The sequence below is a fragment of the Ostrea edulis genome, chromosome 4 (genome assembly GCF_947568905.1).
Source record: "Ostrea edulis chromosome 4, xbOstEdul1.1, whole genome shotgun sequence".
In the NCBI taxonomy this organism is placed as follows: Eukaryota; Metazoa; Mollusca; class Bivalvia; order Ostreida; family Ostreidae; genus Ostrea; species Ostrea edulis.
In genome coordinates, this window is record NC_079167.1 from 92316898 (window position 1) to 92339808 (window position 22911).

General features: G+C 35.0%; 2 protein-coding genes across 5 annotated transcripts; one reads left to right on the forward strand and one right to left on the reverse strand.

The window, feature by feature from the left end:
* The first annotated feature begins 868 nt into the window (after window positions 1-868).
* On the forward strand, window positions 869-18493 carry LOC125668617 (uncharacterized). 4 transcript variants are annotated; one of them, XM_048902926.2, is made up of 31 exons: window positions 869-930; window positions 1186-1264; window positions 2060-2269; window positions 2573-2703; window positions 2818-2926; window positions 3352-3503; window positions 3852-3974; window positions 5152-5263; window positions 5787-5965; window positions 6349-6453; window positions 6716-6796; window positions 6900-7023; window positions 8031-8195; window positions 8393-8626; window positions 10015-10130; window positions 10256-10295; window positions 10384-10481; window positions 10583-10694; window positions 10793-10971; window positions 12408-12518; window positions 12607-12687; window positions 12780-12903; window positions 13008-13181; window positions 13259-13483; window positions 13725-13840; window positions 14276-14339; window positions 14444-14680; window positions 14915-15151; window positions 16740-16979; window positions 17335-17424; window positions 17519-18493. In XM_048902926.2, exons 1-31 carry the CDS (start codon window positions 925-927, stop codon window positions 17653-17655), a joined length of 4191 nt encoding a protein of 1396 aa, XP_048758883.2. In that variant the 5' UTR covers window positions 869-924; the 3' UTR covers window positions 17656-18493. The 4 variants fall into 4 exon arrangements, with proteins under 4 accessions (XP_048758883.2, XP_056020319.1, XP_048758884.2 ...); XM_048902927.2 differs by lacking the exon at window positions 869-930 and adding an exon at window positions 984-1081 and having other exon boundaries at window positions 14915-15031; XM_048902924.2 differs by lacking the exon at window positions 869-930 and adding an exon at window positions 988-1081.
* Window positions 18494-19641: 1148 nt separating this feature from the next.
* Window positions 19642-22068, reverse strand: LOC125668621 (uncharacterized). Its single transcript, XM_048902935.2, has 4 exons — window positions 21133-22068; window positions 20782-20958; window positions 20479-20613; window positions 19642-20149 (listed from the first exon to the last, which is right to left on the reverse strand). Exons 1-4 carry the CDS (start codon window positions 21224-21226, stop codon window positions 19986-19988), a joined length of 570 nt encoding a protein of 189 aa, XP_048758892.1. The 5' UTR covers window positions 21227-22068; the 3' UTR covers window positions 19642-19985.
* Window positions 22069-22911: the final 843 nt, after the last annotated feature.

Here is a 22911-nt window from a genome sequence, read left to right on the forward strand (position 1 = left end):
GTTATTTGATAAGGGCAGTAAAGATAGAATTTTGATGTGAATTGAAAAAATGTCATTTATTTTGAAAATGAAGTTATAGTTATACATGTATATATATATATATATATATATATATATATATATATATATATATATATGTATATATATATATATATATATATATATATATATATATATATATATATATATATAAACTAAAGGGGGAAAGAAGACATACAAAAACATACAAGAACGTTTATTATCAATGAAAGAAAATCTGATTGGTCGAGAAGGTCACGTGATCGTCATGTGTTTGCCCTGTAAAGAAATCATCGTGATCTTGAATTCGCAATTTAGTGTGATGTCACGATACGTCAGATACAGATACAGAGATCAACAAATCAGATGTAAGAGATCAGGGGGAAAGGAAACTTAAGAAATTATCATCATGTTACGCTGTTTCGTAGCTAGTACATTCTAATACATCGACTTAGGGCAAGCTCAGCTACATATCAATGAGGGTATCCAGGATTATTTTCTTTGCATATTTCATGTAGCCTTGCTTTGTTTTGATATAATATCAAACAATTTATTGTATGAATGTTCGGGAGATATGAAGAGATATTCATCGAAAGAAAAGTCATTTTCCTCTTGGGCAATATGATTTTTCTAGGGTGAAACGACTTTTACAACTCCCTCACTATCATGCAATAAAGTTATGTGTCACATAGGTACATGTTTGATTATTCAATCGTACCCACAAATAATCAATTATAGCTTTTATCGGACTAGAAAGAGCTGATTAAACTTTTGGAGCAATCTGTGAATGACAGAAGAGATAGGGGGGCCTTAGTGCATACATACTATATACATACTGTAGTCTATAACTGTCTTGTATTTAAAACGAGGGGAAAATAGAGAAGAGGTTATTGCACTGAATCATTTATGCTTGTAAGTTTTCTTTTTGAATCCTAATCAGCTACACGTGTTGATAGATATGTCTATTGTTATTTAATCAGACAACTCTGACGTTTGACAAACGCTGGTATCTCCGATAACAATATCACATGCGATGTACGGATAAAGATACTCCAAAATGGCGGTTTGTTGATATATATGACGATGTATAACATTTGAATGTTTTAGGTCTTTTTTATACTTTAATTGGTGTGAAACTAACCTTGCTCATCTGTATTACATCCATAGGTAGATATCTTAGTCCTTCTTCTTGGGAGTTGGACAGTAACTGTCGCTTCGTTTTGTGACAATGTTGCAGCACCCACAGGTAAGGACATCATGACTCGATGAATGTAATTGTATGAATATATATGACCCAGGATCAGAATAGGAATTAAGTAATGAATTTCATTTTTAAAAATACACGAGGGTATGAACTGCAACACTTCATGACGGGATACCTCATGAAGAGCGTTAGTGTTTCATGAAAAGAATGTCGGCTAGGAGCATTGCAATTCATACTCTCATGAATTTTCAAAACCGAATTTTAATTCTTTTACCGGGGTTTTACATCCAGCTTCCATTTCTGTCAGAATTCCCAGTCGTTAAAGTAGACGAACTATATTTATCAACATTCCTACGCGCATTGTTACAATGTAACAACTACAGCACATTCATAAGAAAATGGGCCATCATTACAATTTAAAGAGACATCAAAGGCAAAAGCACCGGAGATGTAGCATTATTCAGTAAACGTTAAATTACACTATATATTTCTCGAAGTCGTAGAGGAATACTACGATATTTTTTCATAATGAATTATTTTAAAGTATATTGGATTACATGTATATAGCACAGTGCATTAAATCACAGAAGTATATCGTATACCTATCTGACGACAATTGAAATACAATGTAGCAGTATCTAGAATGATATACTTCATGTGCACATGGTCATACTATTGTTAATACATACATCTGCATAAGTTAAAGGATTGTACAAATATAATTTATTTTCTATATACATGTATGTACAAAGTAAATCTGTAAGCAAAAAATCTTGATATGAAACTAACGACAGAGGGGGAGAAATTTTGATTTTCACTGCCGTCTATCGTCTGTAGCGTCATCCCAGTCGGCGCCCAAACTACCCCAACTTCCGTCCACTTTCCAGACAAGGATTGAACTAAACCTAATAGACAAAAACACGACCGTGGACCTGGTGGAGTACTATGACTATGACGGTAACCGCGTGAGGATCGACACTCTCAAGAATTCCATTGAAGGAAGTAATATCTACAGCTTTGATACCAATGAAATTTTCTACGTCACAAGTAAGTATTCGTCATCAATCGAGGGCAATGTATTCGTCATCAATCGAGGGCAATGTATTCGTCATCAATCGAGGGCAATGCTGCTCTTTGTAGATGCAGTACGAGTGGCAATTTCCTTTAAAACATTACTTATGAATATAAATGAATGTTTGATTTACGTCGCGTCGAGAATTTTTAACTCATATTGAAACGTCACCAGCAACGACTGTAATCACACGACTATGATTTAGAAAGGCAGAGACATATTTTGCCGTTTCTAATGCGGATTACCGTAAATCGTATTAATGTGGAGTTGTGTTTTAGACGGATTCTGTAGAGTGGGAAGCATTAATTCGTCGATGGGACTGGCTCTGTTCGGTGAAATGAGAGACGATGGCACAATGCATGTTAGGGACAGCAGCTTCGCATTCAAGTTTGGCAGTAGTTACAGCGAAGTATGCTTATTCTGAGCAAAATTTCACAATAAAAGTTTTGTTTTTTATCCTTTAAAATGCACAATAATTATAGGAATCGATTCCGAAATAAAAAACAAATATATGTATTTTCAGGTGTATATTGGCCAGGACAGTGTGCGGGGAATAGTTGTTGATCATTGGAAATCTTGCATGAAATGGGCACAGTCAAATCGAACGTATACGGTCGATTACTACTTCTCAGGTATGGGGGAGTGTACTTATAAAGTTTTCCTTTATATTACGTTCTTATACATTTCAATGTTATGTATTGTATACTGTGTGACCGTTCAATAGGGAAATCTCACTCCTCTTAGGAAACAGAGTTTCCAGGAGTCCGTGTTTGCCCTGTGTGGGGTTGTTGTTGTTTTTTTTACATGTAATTTTATATTCTTTATAATAGTTTTGATGACATTTGATCACTGTTCTTTTTTCATATATTTCTTTAATGCTAAGATATGGTTTATAAATTTATTTTTACAATGACCCATCATTCACCGTAGGTTAAAATATTTGAATTGATGTGACTTTTGCAGTGCCCTGGTAATTTTGTATCAGCTGAGAGGCTATTTTTATGACGTCACATACATATTCAGGCTTGTACGATGGATGTTATATTATTTCTTACAGCGGAAGGAGTTTGGAATACGTCATCCGGCTTTGTTAGTGTGCCTGTTCGTGCGGAAGTAACGGGACCTGGGTATTCGGGCCCCATGCACCATGTGTATGATTACTATAGCTTTTCGCCCTCGCTGCCCGATGACATCACAACTGTTTTTGAGGTACTGATTTGATTGTACCAAAAATGGTCAGAATTAATTTGTAATTTCAAATAAATTTACATTATCAAAATATTACCACGGCATGGTTTTCTTAGAAAAAAATAATTGATGGAATTCAACACCAGTGAATACATTGTAATATCACAATGCCAAAATTACCCAATGTCTTAGGTCTTCCTTCATACATGAGGTTTTATAACTGAAGTTACAAGGAGACTTTAAATAATCACACCACAAAGCGATGAAAATGTATAAAATATCAAACGACATTCATGCTAAAATGGATTTCAAAATGAAAACATAAGATATTCACCTCTTTTAAAGATAAGATATAAATTGTCCTTGTAGACGCCAGTGGGAGTAATTTGTCCAGGACGACAGAGTACTCGCGGGCTTCCTCCGATTCCAGCCCAGTTTTACTACAGAATGGAAGTTGTCAATCCAGTTATCGACTTGGTGACCACGGTTGATGTAAGCGTAGTACAAACCATTCATACAACAAACATTTATATTCCACAATTATAGTTTTCATTTCAGTTATAGCAAACCTTCAGGGCCAATGAAAAACAGTTCATTATAGCCAAACTTCGTTATATCTAATATTTTTGTTATTTTCCTCTTTTAAAGGAATATATATCATTTCACAATAAGAGTGAATTCATTATAAGCGTATTTGTTATAAGCGTGTTTTACTGTACACAGTAGTGTTTCTAGAAATGTTAAAAAATATTATATTCTGCAGACAAGAGATTTCTCGTAATATGATAACATCAAGATAAGAGAAAGTATTGGCTGTTTTTTCTTGTTTTCGTTTCGATGTCAAGGTTTGGTACGTTGAAAGTATTGGGTCTTTTTTCTTGTTTTAGTTTCGATGTCAAGGTTTGGTACGAGGAAAGTATTGGGTATTTTTTCTTGTTTTAGTTTCGATGTCAAGGTTTGGTACGAGGAAAGTATTGGATATTTTTTCTTGTTTTCATTTCGTTGACAATGCTGGGTAAGATGAAAGTATTGGGTATTTTTTCTTGTTTTCGTTTCGATGACAGTGTTTGGTACGATGAAAGTATTGTGTCTCTTTTTTTTCGTTTCGTTGACAATGTTTGGTACAATGAAAGTAATGGGCTTTTTTTCTTGTTTTCGTTTCGTTGACAATGTTTGGTACAATGAAAGTAATGGGCTTTTTTTCTTGTTTTCGTTTCGATGCCAAGGTTTGGTACGATGAAAGTAATGGGCTTTTTTTCTTGTTTTCGTTTCGATGCCAAGGTTTGGTACGATGAAAGTAATGGGCTTTTTTTCTTGTTTTCGTTTCGATGCCAAGGTTTGGTACGATGAAAGTAATGGGCTTTTTTTTCTTGTTTTCGTTTCGATGCCAAGGTTTGGTACGATGAAAGTAATGGGCTTTTTTTCTTGTTTTCGTTTCGATGTCAAGGTTTGGTACGATGAAAGTAATGGGCTTTTTTTTCTTCTTTTCGTTTCGACGTCAAGGTTTGGTACGATGAAAGTAATGGGCTTTTTTTCTTGTTTTCGTTTCGATGTCAAGGTTTGGTACGATGAAAGTAATGGGCTTTTTTTTCTTCTTTTCGTTTCGACGTCAAGGTTTGGTACGATGAAAGTAATGGGCTTTTTTTCTTGTTTTCGTTTCGATGTCAAGGTTTGGTACGATGAAAAGTACAAACTGGTGAGGACTGACTATCGACCTCTGAGTCCGGGTCCGCCTACGTACAACATCAATCCACTGACGGAAGTACAAGACTTCAATGCAGGTCCCAAGATAAGATTTTACTTATTTAAAGGGTGAAATATATCAATGAATCTTCAAAGCAATGTGTATAAGAGTTGCTCATGGATTTTTTTCTTTATCCTTTGGTACTTACTAGTAACTTCTTTTTCAAAAACGAATTTCAAAAATATGATATTTATTTAATTTGAAACTAATAAATCTATAATTAAATTGAAGAAAATCAAAAAGATTAATTATTGAAATAATGCTGATATGAGGAATAGAGAGACTTGGTGTCTTCATTAAAACGTACTTATGATAATTATATAATTTAGAAAAAGTAGAATAATAATTTGTTATAATCAAGTATTCATGGGCAAATAATATTTTTATATCTCTGAAGTGCAAAAAGGTAGATTAAAAAGAAGAAACCTGTCTGCATGCAATACGCGGCAACTTCTTAAGACCCTGTGTTATACAGTTGTATTTGTTTACAGATATCAGAATCATTTAGCAAACCTTATGATCAAAGTTTGACGCAATTGAAACCTTCATTATCTATCTAGGTGTACGATACATCAAGGATAATGTATATGGGAACTGCTCTGTTTTGAGTTTGCCAAAGACAGCTTTCGGGGCCTCAGAAAACATGTCTGCCTTCAAAACCAACGGCTCATATGTACTACATATGAAAAATCCCCTGCAGTTGTTTTCTATCGACTCCAATTTTACTTTTGTGGGACAGGTAAGACAATATATTAAATTATCAATCAAAGTAAATTGCTGTATATTATGAAACTGTGCACTGATTATCTTTCGTGGTCATCAAATTTTGTAGTTCTGTGGAAACATACTAAAATTTCGTTGGTACGTAAATTCATGGACTTTTGAGTTAAAACTATACTTCCTTGATTACTTCCTGCTCTGTTGATCAAGAGTCTTTACATATATTTACCAATATAGAAATAAAAGTGAGTAATTTTATTTCAAGAGTGATGCTTCTCGCGAAATTACACGATAATAGATTCCTCGCGTATATTTAGGAATTGACAGCATATTGTAGATATGCAATCATTCACAAAGTTTGTGTTACTGATTCTGACAATGATAATGTCTTTGTACTTTCAGCGTCCGTGTCGACAACTGACCTGTGACGTGTTCTCAGCTAAGAGACCGTACTACGTGGAGGAAATGGGGACGGCGAACGCCACAATTGAATTCTATTTTCTTTCTGTAAAATTCTATTTTCTTTCTGAAAAATTCTATATTTTCTTTCTGTATAAATTCTATTTTCTTTCTGTAAAATTCTATTTTCTTTCTGTATAATGTTTTTACACTTTCACCTTTTCCGATTTTAAACAGTTATAAAAGTAACTAACTGTTTGAGGTAATCTTAGAAGATAAAGCATTGTTTGTACATTGGTCATGAGTTTTGTCTAGCATGTGTTTTATTTGAATTATGATATGAATGAGAACGTGATATTTCATTTTATAGAATAATGATCATAATTATCCGAATGATGGCAACGCAGCTACTCGTGATGTTCCCATCCAAATTACCATCGACATGGACAAGGTACGTGTATGGAAATTGAATACGTACAAATACTAGTAATTAATTGTTAAAAGTAAACATTACTATATGTGATCAGTTAAACCACAGTTTGTCTATCTTTTAGGTGGGCTTCCGCCAAGTTATGAACATCATGGACTTTGACGGCAATCACCCAGATCTTTCAAACTTCGACGTATCCTCTTGTTATTCCCAAACTGCCAAAGTTCATTTCAAAATCAGATTTCCTGGTACGTGATGTTCAACGATATGACAGCAAATGTTTCATGAGATATTCCATATGTTACTTCAATACTTAAGATGTATTGTGTTTGTGGTTTCCCCGCGGGGAGAAACGAGCACATAACCAGAAGCACATCTACCGAGCTTGTAACTGATAGAAATACCTAATCTAAAGTAATTCACAAATATCACAAATAATTTACAAATATCACAGATAATTTTACAAATATCACAGATAAATCACAAATATTTGATAATTTACAAATTATTTGTAACGATGCAACAAGTCGTAGAGGACCTTCACATTTTGTAAGTCGATTTGAAATATTGACGCTTTTGTTTCCGGAACATTTTACGATCCTGGACTATTTAGGGGGGTGTTCAGGAAGGAAATATGAAGATGGAGAAAATTAGTGTGTTTAATAATCTCTCTCACACTCATTCCCTCTAACGGGGGATAATGTAATTTACAAAATAACCGTAGTAAAATCTACACCAAAATCAGGAGCTCGAATGTTTCTACAAAGGTAACATTCATGAAAGTTTGGTTACAATCAGTTCGACTATAAGTAAAGGCTTGCGATTGACTGGTATAGTTATTAGAAGCTAAAGTTACGGTTCTTTCAGATATGACCCTAAAACGGAGAACTCACGTCATGGCATGCGACAAAACGGTAATGGGATCGTCATTGCTATAACCATGAGTGCTATGCATAAGGTCAAAATTGACATCAATTACTGATTTTCATTTCATCATTTCATTTTATCCAACTGATCTAATCCCTTTAATTTTTAGCGACTGAAAGTTTGAAATGATGATTACTCGATCGAAAAACGTTTTATAGCTGTGCAGTAATTATTTCAATGATTTAGCAATTTGTCTGGGTACTAATGAAAATAAACATTTCACATATAGTGCATTTAACATGATGTTTCTTGAACCATTTGACAAAGCATGATTCTATAGTGCTGTACTTGAGATAACAAACGATTAACAAAGGTTAAACTCTTACAGGGGTACTACAACCTGCACTCACGGACTCGTTCATATACAACGCTAGGCAACAACTGGACAAAATCATGTACGTGTCACCTCTTCGTGTCCAAGATGTCCGTGTAGAGTACGATATGGCGGATGTGTATCTCCTAGCAACACTCTTAGACAGAACATCTCCTACAGGTTGAATGAGAAGTGGTCAAATATACCACTATAATTGAATATTTTAAGTTTTGTAAGAGATATAAGAATTTTGGATGTTTTGCGGTTGAACATCTTCATTTTCTTGGCTTTGTTTTCTTTGATGAATGGGGGAAAATATTGCCAAGTTGCATACATGTATAACAGAGATACATGAAAAAGGCATTTTACTTTTGCAGCACAATTTACGTACACCCAAGGACAAAGATCTGAGTTTGTGGACGACATCATGTTTAAAAACATCATTGATCCGTCAATGTGCGCTAAGCTATGTGTTGAATTTGGCAACTTCACATGCAATAGTTTTGACCTTTGTCCTGGAAATAGTCAGGGCTCGTGCCGACTGAGCAGACGACACATATCAGAAGGTTCCAGTCATCTTGTCCAAGGAGGCGGATGTGATCACTTTTCAAGTATGATATCCTTTCATGTCTATAAACGTGGATTATTTAAAACATTAATAAGTGTTAAATGAGAAATTAAAAGCATGGTAAGAGTATATCAGACGAATGATCAAATATCAAAAAATTACGTTGTTAAACGCCACTCTCATAACAAGTACTCTGAAGTTGAAATGAAAAATATGCTGGAGTTCCTCATTGACAATATATTCGTGGTCTTTGGTGATCAAGTCTTCCAACGGTCTGTTGGAATCCCCACAGGCACGAATTGTGCTCCTTTGTTAGCTGACCTGTTTTTATATTCCTATGAAGCAGAATTTATTCAAAAACTTCTACCTGAGAAGATAAAACATCTTGCTATGGCCTTCAATTCAACATTTAGATATATCGACGATGTATTATCTATTAACAATAATAATTTTCATTCATATGTCGATTCGATGTATCCCAGTGAACTCGAAATAGAAGACACCACAGAGTCGTCCACTTCTGCTTCATACTTAGATATTTGATTGATTGATTGAATATTGTTAAACGTCCCTCTCGAGAATATTTCACTCATATGGAGACGTCACCACTGCCGGTGAAGGGTTGCAAAATTTAGGCTTATGCTCGGCGCTTATGGCCATTGAGTAGGGAGGGATCTTTATCGTGTCATTCCTGCTGTGACATGGAACCTCGGTTTTTTGCGGTCTCATACGAAGGACCGCCCCATTTATTCGCCTCTTACGACAAGCAAGGGGGTACTGATGACCTATTCTAACCCGGATCCCCACGGGATAGATATTTTACTGAAAGTAGATATTAACGGCAAACTAACAACTCAACTTTATGACAAACGGGATGATTTCAACTTCTCCATCGTCAACTTTCCATATTTATGTAGCAATATTCCATTATCACCTGCATATGGTGTTTACATCTCTCAACTTATTCGATACGCTTGCAAGAGGTTGTTCTGCGTATGGTCAGTTTTTAAATCGAGGCAAGCTACTGACAAACAAGTTGATGGTGCAGGGGTCTCGTTTAAAATAAGCATTTCGCAAATTCTATGGTCGTTATAACGATTTAGTTTGCCAATACAACCTGTCATCGGGAAATATGCTGTCTGACGTGTTTCATGCCGATTGTTAGGCCGTTCTTGGCACACTGATTTTCACTACGGATAACTCCGTTTACCTGATTAAGATAGAGGGCTCACGGCGGGTGTGACCGATCGACAGGTGATGCTTAGTCGTCCTAGGCACCTGCTCCCACCTCTGATATATCCGGGGTCCGTGTTTGTTCAACTCTTTATATTGTATTGCTTATAGGAGTTATGAGATTGATCACTGTTCGTTATCTTCGCCTTTCATATGTGATTATTGATTGAAGCACTCAATGTTTTTTTTTTCCTGTAGGAACTGTTAATGGTCTCTCAGTGACGGAGAAAACCATATATGATGCTTATGCTTCACTAAGGAAGGCCATTTTATCGAAGCAGTACTTGGTACAAACCATCATAGATTCCGTTCCTGTAAGAAATAATTTCTCTCTGAATGAAAAATACGCACAGAACAGATCGTCATTTCTGATTCAAGTAGAAAAGGTTGCATAATTACAGGGTATTGTAAAAATGATGAGTACTTTGGGGTTTTTCAGTTGAGAACCTATGTTGGAGTCGATCTTACCATCACCTATGGTAAGTGATATTACAGTTCAATCTCGTCACAACTTGTACAAACACAGACTTTACAAATATCATTGATCTTATTTTGTTCATTTTATAGGTTGGATCCAACCTACAGCAGTACCTGTTATTAAAGATTTCTTTTCCTATAGTCAGGAGATTGTTATACCACAGTATGGACAAGTGTTTGTCTCAAAGGTACCTTAAACATTGAAATGGACTTGGATATCAAGGATTCATTTTGTTATCTGTGTGTCTTGTAGATGTTAATCACATTGTTGTTGACGATGTTTTTGAAGGTGTGGTACAGTCAAGACTATAAACTAGTCAGATACGACTTCCACAATACAAAGCCCACCGGTCCTTTCTACTCCACCAATCCGATGACAACCATTCATGACTACAACACAGGTAAACTCGACGTCGAAAATCTTATAACCATAACTTACAAATTGTCAGAATTCTGTGAACTCGCCTACATCATTCTTAGTGTTCTTTTATGAACTTAGGAATTCAGTATGCATTGGATAGGTTTTATGAGAACTGTACAATGTCTGCAATACAACCCGGAGCCTTCGACAGTACCCTGGATTTCTCCGAATTAATCACTCGTGGTTCGTATGTGGTGAAACTGAAGAGTCCAATGGACGTTTTTCATTTGACACCCCAAATGCGTTTTATTGGCCAGGTACATATTTGTTTTGGCAAAGTTTTATTTCAATTGGCAAAATGTATAATTATATAGGTAATATCACAGAAGAAAACCTTATGACAACATGAAGACTAAATGTTTTAAAAATATTTCGAAAATGAATTTGACTAGAATGAAACAAAACATATGCTGCTAACACTATGCATGTGCTACATTGTATATTGAATATACACATAGGATTAAAGTCAATAGATATAGTAAAGAATAACATGCAATCGTACACGCTCGAGAATAAACCATGAAAGCTTTGACAATATTTCAATTCAATGGAGTCCTGAGTTTGGATTATATGATACTATTTAAATCTCCAAAGTTTTCCTGTGAAATCTTTACAAAGTGTATTGATAGGCATTTCCTCATGAACGCGCTGAAGTTGTAAACAATGCGGGTTTCAATCAAATATAACATGCTTATTCTAACGATTTGAATTTCCCACATATGAAAGGTGAAGATAATGAACAGTGATCAATCTCAAAACTCCTATAAGTAAAACAAAATAGAGAGTTGGTAAACACGGACCCCTGGATATACCAGAGATGGGATCAGGTGCCTTGGAGAAGTAAGAATCCCCTGTCGACCGGTCACACCCTCCGTGAGCCATATATCTTGATCAGGTAAACCGAGTTATCCGTAGTCAAATTTAGTGTACCAAGAACGGCCTAACAATCGGTATGAAACAAATCAGACAGCATTTGACCCAATGATAGGTTATATTGGCAAACTTGATTGTTATAACGACCATAGAATTTGCGAAATGCTGACTTTAAACGAGATTGTTGAAACCCCTGCACCATCAATTTGTTTTGTCAGTAGCCTGCCTAAAACTGATCACCCTCAAAACAAGCTCTTGCGTATCGAATCAGTTGAGAAATGTAAATACCGTATGCATGTGATAATGGAATATTGCTACATAAATATGGGAAGTGGACGATGGAGAAGCTGAAATCATCCCATTTATCATAAAGTTGAGTTGTTAGTTTACCGTTAATATATATTTTCAATAAAATATCTAAGTATGAAACAGAAGTGGTTGACTCTGTGGTGTCGTTTATTTCGAGTTCACAAGGATATATCGAATCGACATATGAATAAAAATTAGTATTGTTAATAGATAAAACGTCGTCGATATATCTAAATGTCGCATTGAAGGCCACAGCAAGATATTTTTTCTTCTCGCGTAGAAGTTTTTAAAATAAATTCATGAAGACATAATATGTAATATGTTAAAAAACATTGGAACTGAATTTCGTTTTTGAAAATGCATGAGAGTATAAACCACAAGACTTCACGCCGGTACACTATCATGAAGCGCGTTAATAAGAAATGAGATTTATTTTTAATGTGACATTTTTGTGCACTTCTGAAACATGCTGTCTGCATTTGACTGACTGTCATCCTATATCCTTTTACAGAGAACTGTGAGAGATTTCTTGACAAATGTATATGAAGCTGTACTTAAAAATTATACAATGCCTGGTTTAAACGGACGGTTCACAGCTATTGTCGAATACTATTTTATAACGGTAGGTTTTAAATCCTTTTCGATTATTGGCTAATTTTCGGTACAACATATTCCTAAATTGACTATGCAATTTATCTGCCAATATATAGAATGGTTGGGTGGAGAGTGCAAGTAGCGATGCTGGTGATACCAAACAATATTTGGTCAAGACTGACATGATTATCATTGAGGTATGATTTGGATACAATTTCAGTGTATAGTGAAAACATTGTTGAGATTTTAACTGTGCAAATCTTATATCAACTGTGCCTTATTTCTGTAGAAAGCATTAGTAATTACCACAAATTACTACGATTTTGAGTACTTCGAACCCGATCTATCACTGTTCGACGTTAGAAAATGTTTCACAGCCACAGATCAGCATCAGTTTCGGCTAACTTTTCCAGGTATGAATATCAGACTGTAAGATTGTCTCAATTGAAAGATCAAATTCTAGACACATGTTTCAAAGTATCCAAAGATTGTATTCACTATTTCTATTTTTGAAAAGGACAGTATCATCCGTATTTGGATATCTATGAGAAAGTGTTCCAATTAGAAACCTTAGAACAGATGTCAAGAGCATCAGGTGCATCGATCCTGCGCTTCCAAGAACTTTCTATCAACTATGACCCTTTCAATATATACGTTTCAGCAACAATTCTGGGACGGACGCCATATTTAAGTAAGTATTACTGTGTGTGGTGATTCAAACTAAAATATGGATGAGTATGATAATGTCTTCGAAAATTTTATTATTAGCGGAGTTCACAAAATTTCCGACACCTGTCAAGAATCTTGGTAGTGACGCCTTGTTTGCAAATCTGAAATCTGCGGACGAATGTGCCAATGCCTGTCTATCTATAAATCGGTTTCCATGCAATAGTTTTGACTACTGTTCCGAAACCAACAAGTGTTACCTAAGCAGACAACATGTTTCCACTGGAAACGCACCGTCAGTCAACAATTCTTGTCAACATTATTCTAGTAAGTGATTCTAAGAATATGTACAAAACATGCAATATCATTCATTCACCCGTTTGTTTATTACACATTACACATTCGATTGTTCGTTACACATTCGTTTCTTTGTTACAGATTCGTTTCTTTGGTTTGTTTGGTTTACCTTTGTAATTTCGATGCACACCGCAATATAATGAATCATCTTTTCCTTAACTATTTTCCATGCTCAAAGAAATGTTATGTATATGATTTTTCTTTTGAAAAGAAACGGTGAACGCCTCCTCGGTTCCGGCTCCTACATTGGTGGTGGCCTACAGCAACCTCAAAAATGCAGTATATGGTGGTCAGTTGAGAGTTGTAATTAGTGCCAATAATCACACTGTGAGTGACAAAATATTCCCGTCAGGTTAATTAAGGATTTTATTATTTTTTTAGTACAGATTATTCATAAACATGTGCAGTTTTTTTTATATATTAATGTAGATTAATGATCGAGAATGTTTCACCCATATGGAGACGTCACCATTACCGGTAAAGTGCTGCAAAATGTAGGCCTATGCTCGGCGCTTACGGCCTTTGAATAAAGGGGGATCTTTATCGTGCCCCTCCTGCTGTGACACAAGGTCTCGGTTTTTGCGGTTCATCCGAAGGACTGTCCCATTTTGTCGCCTCTTTCTACAAGCAAGGGGTTTTGAGGGACTATACCATCCCGGATCCCCACGGGATATATAGATTAAAGTGCTATAGTGTTGAAAGTTTAAAGAAGAAAATTAGAGGAAAAATTTATTATTTCATATTGATAAAAATTGATTTCAGACACTTTACAAAGCAGCTTCCATTAAAGACATTCTATCGAGTTCCAGTGACGGCGGTCAGGGTGGTGAGAATCAGTTATTTTTGTCAAATGTCATCAATGTACAAATTCAAACCAGAATAATTTTAAATTGGTTCGTTTTGTTGATTTCCTTACCTTAATTTTGATAGGTCCGATGATGAAGCACTTCACTGAATACAAGCAGAATTCTATAATGGTTAAGAGCGACTTCTCACTGAATGGTATTGCTGTGGACGACTGTGCCACTGAGTGTCTTACGGAAGAACTATTTGACTGCCAGTCTTTTGTGTATTGCACGGGACAGAAGCTCTGTCTTCTTAGCAAGGTTCATCCAGATTTGAACCAGACGTTTGTTCAACCTCACAAATTCTGCGATCTGTATACAAGTAGGGACATTCATGTTGTTGTATAATTACATTCTCTGCATTTACAGGAATATTCTATTTCCTACAAATTGTATTACTTATGTTTATTGAGCAATTAACCATTTAATTATTTGGAAGAAACTATCAATCACATGTAACTGTATCATGATCAACTACATGTTCGCTAGTATTTCAGCCATTATTTTTACAGTATACTATTAATGAAATTATAGGTATGTTGATTTCTCCTCTTAGGGCAATATTTGGACCATTATAATGCGAAGCCCGGAACCACCTTTCCCACAAATGCTGACAACGTCATCATGGCAGTGCCCACCCCGAATCTCTGCGCAAAAGAGTGCACGGTTACTGGTAGTTGTAAATCATTTGACTACTGCTCAGACTCCAAAACATGTAGATTGAAAAATACGCATGAACTAGACGCACCAAATGCAGTGTTTGAGAAAACCCCAAATTGTAATCACTATTCACGTGAGTAACTAACGATCTTTAGAGAAAAGCACTTGATTTTCATTTTTATGTCCCCCTTGAAAAAAGGAGGGCGCATATCTTTGCACCTGTCGGTCAGTATGCCAGTCGGTTGGTTAGTTGTTTTACATCATTTCGAGAACTTTTCACTCATATTGAGACGTTCTTTAACGTGCCAACGCCTGTCGCGACATGGGACCTTCATTTTTAAGGCCATACCCGAAAGACCCGTAATTATCACTTTTAAATGCCGATCATTTGCAGAAGGAGCAACCACTACCTATTTTACCGTCTTAGGTTTGAATAAGACGGGGTTAGGGTTAGGGTTAGGGTTCATGGCACGAGCGGGGCTCTAACTCACAACCTATCGGTTATGTAATCGGTCAGTCGATAGATCAAGAGTTATTTGCTTAATATCTTAAGATCTCTTTACTTGACAGATATCAAACTTGGTATACTGGTTTGCTCTGAAGAGTAGATGATCCCTATTAATTTTGATATCACAAGGTAGGAAGATATTGTTCGATCAATATCTACAGAATCCTGTGTTTGACAGACAAAAACACCTTGTAAACTAATATCTCCTAAATAGCAGATGACTCCAAGTGGTTTTCAAGTGACAAGTTCAAAGATTATGACTCGAATGACTAGTTACTTAGAAAATCTGCCCAGTACCTTCAGAGATCAAACTAAATATTGTGGTTTCCTCTGACTAGCAGTAGATAACCCATATGTTTCACTATCATTACAGATATTCTAAATTTATAGTGTTTCTAAAACAGTCTTGTTCCTTTTTTACCGGTCGCGGCATGTTGTGGTTAGCAACGGTGAGGTTCGGGATATATTCTTGATTCCGGAGGCTGCATTATACCCAAGACGTTTAACACAGTTAATGAATGTTTTTCCGACAAACACGCAGCTTCAGAAGTGAACGTGACGGGTCTTGCGGATATGGCTTTAAAACGTGAGGTCCCATGTCACGGCAGGCGTTCGAATGATTGAGAACTATCATTGCCACGACCTGGGTACTATGTAAGGGTTAATGTACGAGTATCGCTCCATTGCTTTTAAGGAATGGAGTGATACGAGTACATTGACCCACTTAAAATCCACCTTAATAAAAACTAAACTTTGTGCATTTTAATCATGTCTTACGTTTTTCATTCTTTTGTTGCATGCATTTATATCTACTTGTATAAAGGTTGACCTACTTTCCGAACACTCCATTCCTGAAAAATAATGGAGTGTTCGAACAAAAGAATGACGTCATAGGTGGATTTTAAGCAAAAGTCAGTGACACTTCATACACTACAGGTGGTGTCCCTATACGAGTGATCAATTCTGAAATGGGACGTGAAATAACAAACAAAACATTTCCTATGTATGTTTCACATTTGTAATAAAGTACCGAAATATTATTTAAGCTGTCGAAAACTTGGCAGGTAACCATCAGCTGTAAAGATAAATTTTTCTCTTAGGAAGACTTACAAGCTAAACTTTATACATCCACGTTTAATGAATAAATGTCTTATTGTATAATACATGTACTTACGTGGAGGGACCATCAAGAAAATCATCTTGTCATTTAAAGGAAAATATATCGACGACTTTAAATTTGTGGAGGGAAAACAGATGAACTTTGGGAAAGTTTTAGAGTTTGATGGAGTATCGGTGGATCAATGTGCGAAGTTGTGTGTAGAAGAGGAAGATGTGCATTGTCGAACCTTCGCTTACTGTGATAAATACAAGCAGTGTAAATTAATGACTCAAACCCCAAGACAGGTTGGTCCAGGGTACATCTCCTCAAGTGGCCTCTGCAACCTTTACATAAGTAAGTAGAAAGTTTATCACTTATTATATTCTAGCAGGAATACACTGACGGCTTTGAAATATTCATTCAAATGTGTTTCTAAGGAAAGGCTTAAGCTTTGAATTGTCATATGAATTTTAAGGGTTGATGATAGATATATTGAAAGTCATATATATATATATATATATATATATATATATTTAATTTAAACAATATTTTATTATGTATGAAACAAATGGATTAGGCAGCAGGCTTGCAGCCTATATAAGCCTTCTCCAATATATATATATATATATATATATATATATATATATATATATATATGATGCTTTTATTTTATCATTTATTCTATGCTTTTATATTATATTATTTCTAGGAGTCTATAACCCTTCATCTTCATTACCAAGTAATACTTCCAAAGTAATCTACAGAAATTTATCACCACAGTCATCTCACTCAGATTTAGGTAAAAGCAGCTTTTCAATTAACAAATTACAAATAAGCAACACTTCTCAAGCTTTACAGAATTAATGTGGCCTGTCATTTATCTTTACTTACAGGCCTTCTTCTGGGGACATCGTTTGGTGTATTTATATTTGGTCTCGTGTTAGGAGGAGGGGCGGTTTACTTTTTCCGGAAATACAAAAGGAAAGACGATGAGATCACCATGGACATATTAGCAAATGAATCTGATTGAATTTATTGAACATTACATTTTTTTGGAATTTTGACAGTGGAATAATAGATATTCCTGGGATTTCAATGTTGACGCTGAAAGAAATCGGCGTCCGTAGTTTGAACTCCTACCGGTGTATAAAGTGCGGGATTGGACCATTCTATCATTACTTGATCACCTGGGACTTGTTGTGTCCAGTACTGTTAAGCTATAAAGAATTTGTTCTATTTCATTTAAGAGATAAATATATATTTGATTTTAAACTGTGTCGACCGTAGACAAAACATTAATTATGCGTTCGGTGTTTTCAGAAACATCTACAAAACGGAAATATCTTATCGCATAAATTCTGCCCAACTCGATCAGCATAATTTCTAGTACAGTGCCCAACATGTTAGTATCATGTGCTATACATAGAAAAAGCTGTCCTGTTACCTTGAAAACACCCCCTAACAAATTCGAACATTTTAACGTTAAAACTTAATTAAAAAATGCCTACATTTCCAAAAAATATAACGATTTATGTAGATATTTGGAGACACAAATAATATTTAGAATTTTGAAATGAAAAGATATTATGTCTTAACGCATCTATAAACTCGTTTTATTTCATGGGGATTGTTTAGGTACAATTTTCTATTGATTAGAAACTTCAGCTTTGGAGTTGAGCCAATTGGCTATTGTTTTAGTATTCATGAAATGAGAACAAACATTTTAATTAACAACATATGGTACTATTGTTAAGGATTGGAAGCTAGGCTGGAACTTTGCAGGAGAAATCAAGCCAATTTTACATCGAAAATTATGATCTACAACAGGATATTTAAAAGTTTTTCATATAAATTACTATTTTAAGCAATATTATCTTTTTTGTTGTTTGAAATGATATCTTGATGGAAATTTAATTTATATTTTCACAAAACAGGTTGAGTGTACATTTTTGTTTTCTTGGTGTGGCCAGTAAATAATTGATTTGTGTTATACTATACTACGCTAGAGATCAGTTAGAAATGATATTGTGAACTTCTTACAAGGCAACTTTTCTTTCTCTAATATTATCATCTATTCAAAACGAAGCAGCATCACTGGAAACGTATTCTGATCATATATTTTAGGGAGATAATTTTCGATTACGAATGAACGCAGTTTTGCAATTCCAGGTAATATGTACGCGCAGTGTTTATTATGTATAGAACGCTAGGGTAGGTCCAAACCTTGTACATGTTATTGATCGTAGAGCTTCGCTTCGCTTTTATTCGCAAAGTGTCGCATCGAATGACAAAAGGCAGATATCTGCAATTTCGTTTGAATTCATAACTTTTCGCTTTTAAGGTAGCTCCATCTTCATGTGACTTATCAATATTAGTGGTTAAAAGTGGAAAAACGTTATTAATTTCCACTCAGTATAGTTTAATTCAATTAATAACCAAAGAAAATGTATATGTCACTACCATTTTAAAGATGTCAGACATACAAAAATAGAAGTATACATCAACATCAGAAAATCACACATTTTCGTTAAACAGAATAATAAAACTAGATAAAAACTTGTTGAAATGACAAAATTTAAATATCAACAGTTTTAAAAAAAACTGCTAATTCATAAATGTGTATAGATTAATTGTGGATATTAGGGAAACCAATGTATAATAGACATCCAGTAGAGGAAATTCCAGCATAGGAGTTATTGCCCTTGACAACATTTTTTAAATCTTAAACAATTGATTATCTATGGAAAATATAAACTTTTTCAGTATTATTAGTTTACCAGATATTTTATTATATCCAGTGAATAGCATTCCTTAGAAAGATATATTTCTATCATGTGCAAAGTTGAATTTATTAAGATTTTTGCAAAAACCTATGACATCACATGAGGATCGATCAACCTATTGGTTTATATTTTTGCATCTATTCGCATGACAAACATCTCTCAAAATTTTAGTCAAATAATAAGTTTCCTTAAACATCAGGCCACGATTGAAAAATGATATCACTATAAAGTCCTCCATTATAATAACACCTTTATTTGTTTGAATGATGGTCGATTTTGATAGCGCAATTATTCCACTGATGACATTGAAATAAAGTTTTTCTAACAGCATACATTGTATGTTCGTAAAGAATGGCTCACTCAACTCATTAACTCGATGCAGACAATCTATGATATGTCCGTCAGCTCTGCAAGATGCGTAGTTCCCCATGTGCAAGACATCACGGTCTGCAGTGTAACGTTCTTGAAAACGGAACGGAATGACATCATCAAAAGAGACAACACCAGCCTCTCATTGGCTGAGGTAGATTGTCTGTGTCAGTGTTGTCTACATGTCAGTTATCCACTCCATTTATGTTCAGTGGTATCCCGCTTTGTGATCTTTGACCATGTTAGCCATTTCCCCCATGGCCTCGTATATCCCCTCGCCTGTTGTTGCGCATGCGGCTTGAATGAACCATTTTCGAGACGTCATTTTATGTAAATCCATCAAGTCAGCAACCTCTGATGGTTTCATGGCACCTTAGGAAAAGTAAATTTTAAAAAAAACATGAGATTTGCTGAATAGATGAAGAATACAATAGTTCAGCATATGACACATTGTACGCCGTGTGTCGTCTACTTTCACTTTCAGTTCAAGGTTTTTGTGATCTAGAGACTAAAAACAGCTATGATTGAATGTACTGATTTTAAAGTTTTCCGGTATTTTTTCCTTGAATATGCGGTTTTTATTTCCATATTTCAAAACAGTGCAAAGGAAAAACAGCGAAAAATAAAGTTCCGTGCAATAATGAAAACAAAAGCAGTGTACATATCAACATGACACACCTGTATAAGAGTGGTGTACATACCAGGTAGGTCCTGTTTGTTGGCGATAACCACGACTGGTACTCTCCTCATTTCATCATTATCGAGAATTGCAAACAGCTCTTCACGAGACTCGGCAATCCTCTCTCTATCATTAGTGTCAACGACGTAGATTAGTCCTGATACAGAAGAGAAAATATATTCTTATAGAAAACGAGTGTATTTATATGACATGTTACAAAATAAGAGAACAATATGTCAGTATCGCGTAAGTAAAGATGAAAATAACATTTCGTATTTCGAATGCTAAATAGAAAACAATATTGTAAGTAGGGACTTTATAATACCTTCGGTATTTTGGAAATAGTATCGCCACAAAGGTCTGATTTTATCCTGGCCCCCTATATCCCACACAGTAAATGAAATCCCCTTCACCGGCTCCACCGTTTCTACGTTGAACCCAATGGTTGGGATAGTATGCACATTTTCATTCAGTTTGATTTTGTATAAAATCGTTGTCTTTCCTGTGAAAAAATAATAAATTGAACACATCAAATATCATGAATGATTTTTTAAAATAAATCAAATTAAGATTTTCATTTTTGAAAATATATTTAAGATTGTGAATTAAAATTTCACGAAATCATTTTATAGTATCTCCACTGGTCTAAGAAGATGGTCTGAAGATTAAGACTCACCAGATGCATCTAAACCCAGCATGAGGATCCTAGCCGGATCGTCTGCGGTAAAGGACTCGAAGATAGAATACAATCGCGATAGAAAAAGACCCATTTTTTTCTCTCTCTGTCAATACCCAAAGTGCACCGATCTGTATTGTGATATTCTATGTAGGAACAAACTCTAGCTCTTTATATACTTGGTAAAAGACAGGTTATTTTTGACCTGTTAAATGCCAATGCTGGTATAAACAGCGTTTTACTTCCAGCGTGTCTACTTATGACGAAATACTTAGTTGTGAATGTAAACAATTATGACGCGAGGTGTTCCGAATGCACACTGTCGCTATGAACAATGATTTTCTCTCGTACATTCATGTATCCTGCCTGCATCTTGAGTGTGTATTACAAGCTGTGTAAAGAATTAATGCAGAGACGAAAAAAATTTGTTAATCATAATTGGAAAAATGTAGTAAGACGATATCTCTGAATAAATCCCAGATATACTTTTTAATTTGATATTAATGTGTGTAAGTTTTAAATCACTTAATAAGCAAATATATCATAATCCTTTAAAGTAACCATTTTATACATGCAGCAATGTTATGACATTAATCGACAACATTGCAGTTGTTATTGTGGAGTCAAAATCAATTTCCTTTACATGTTCAGGTACTGGAATAGAATGCCAGGTATTCTGGGTTAAAGTTCAAATTTTATTTTTCACCATATGTGGCAAAGGTGTATAGATCTATTAATAAAAAAGTATATATATGCATGTAAAATGAAAAAAAAACAATAATAAAAAGAACCCCCCACCCCCCTAAAAAAACCAAACAAACAATGTTCAACATAAATCATTTGCCTAATTGATTTGAATTTCGTCAATAGAATATTTCCGCATAGCCAAACGCTCCTGTCACCCTGCACACCCCTCCTACGACAGGTGGACATGTATTTTTTAAATCTTTTTTGGAAGAATAATCTTTCTTTTCCTGAGCTGCATATATATATATGTATATATATATATATATATATATAGAGAGAGAGAGAGAGAGAGAGAGATTTTTAAGGAGAACACGTAGAATTTACGATTGGAAATAATTACCTCATTTTCATATCTCGTACTATAACCACGATTGATTGAAAAAAAAAATCTATTAGGCCAATATAGGCGTAGTTCATGAAATCCTCTTTCGCAAAATATGTCCTGCAAGTCACAAATGCAAGGACTTGCCCTACATAAAATACAAATTCTATTGCAACCTGTGTACATTCTGTATTTCGATTGGTGAATGACTCGACGTTTCCGACTATTACATTGACAGTCGTGATCCACTTTTGTATTCCTCCGCAGTTATCAGTGTGGGTTAAAATGCCACAAAATGTGAAATTGCATTAGAATGGCAATGAATATCTGCTACAAAAGCAACTGTTAATGCTGATTCTAAAGTTGTAAAATTGTATTAGGTGTATTGAAAGCGACGTATTGTAAAAAAATAAATAATAAAATGTGGTTGGTTGGTTACTGCACTCCCCGTCGAATTTTTTAAACTAAATTCTTCTTGTTCATTTTGAAATCATAATTTCATCAAAGTAAAGAATAAACTATTTTGGAAAAGAACATTTTGGTCGTAGTCGTAAGTTGCTTTGTAAAATCCCAGAACTTCTCTTACATTTTATGCAGTAGCCAAATGATCTTTTGGAAGATGATTGGTGGTGTCCTTTAGATGTACAATAACGTTCCGAAATTTTCTTTTTCACCTTGAGGGGCAAATGGGGTGGATAAAACAACGAACA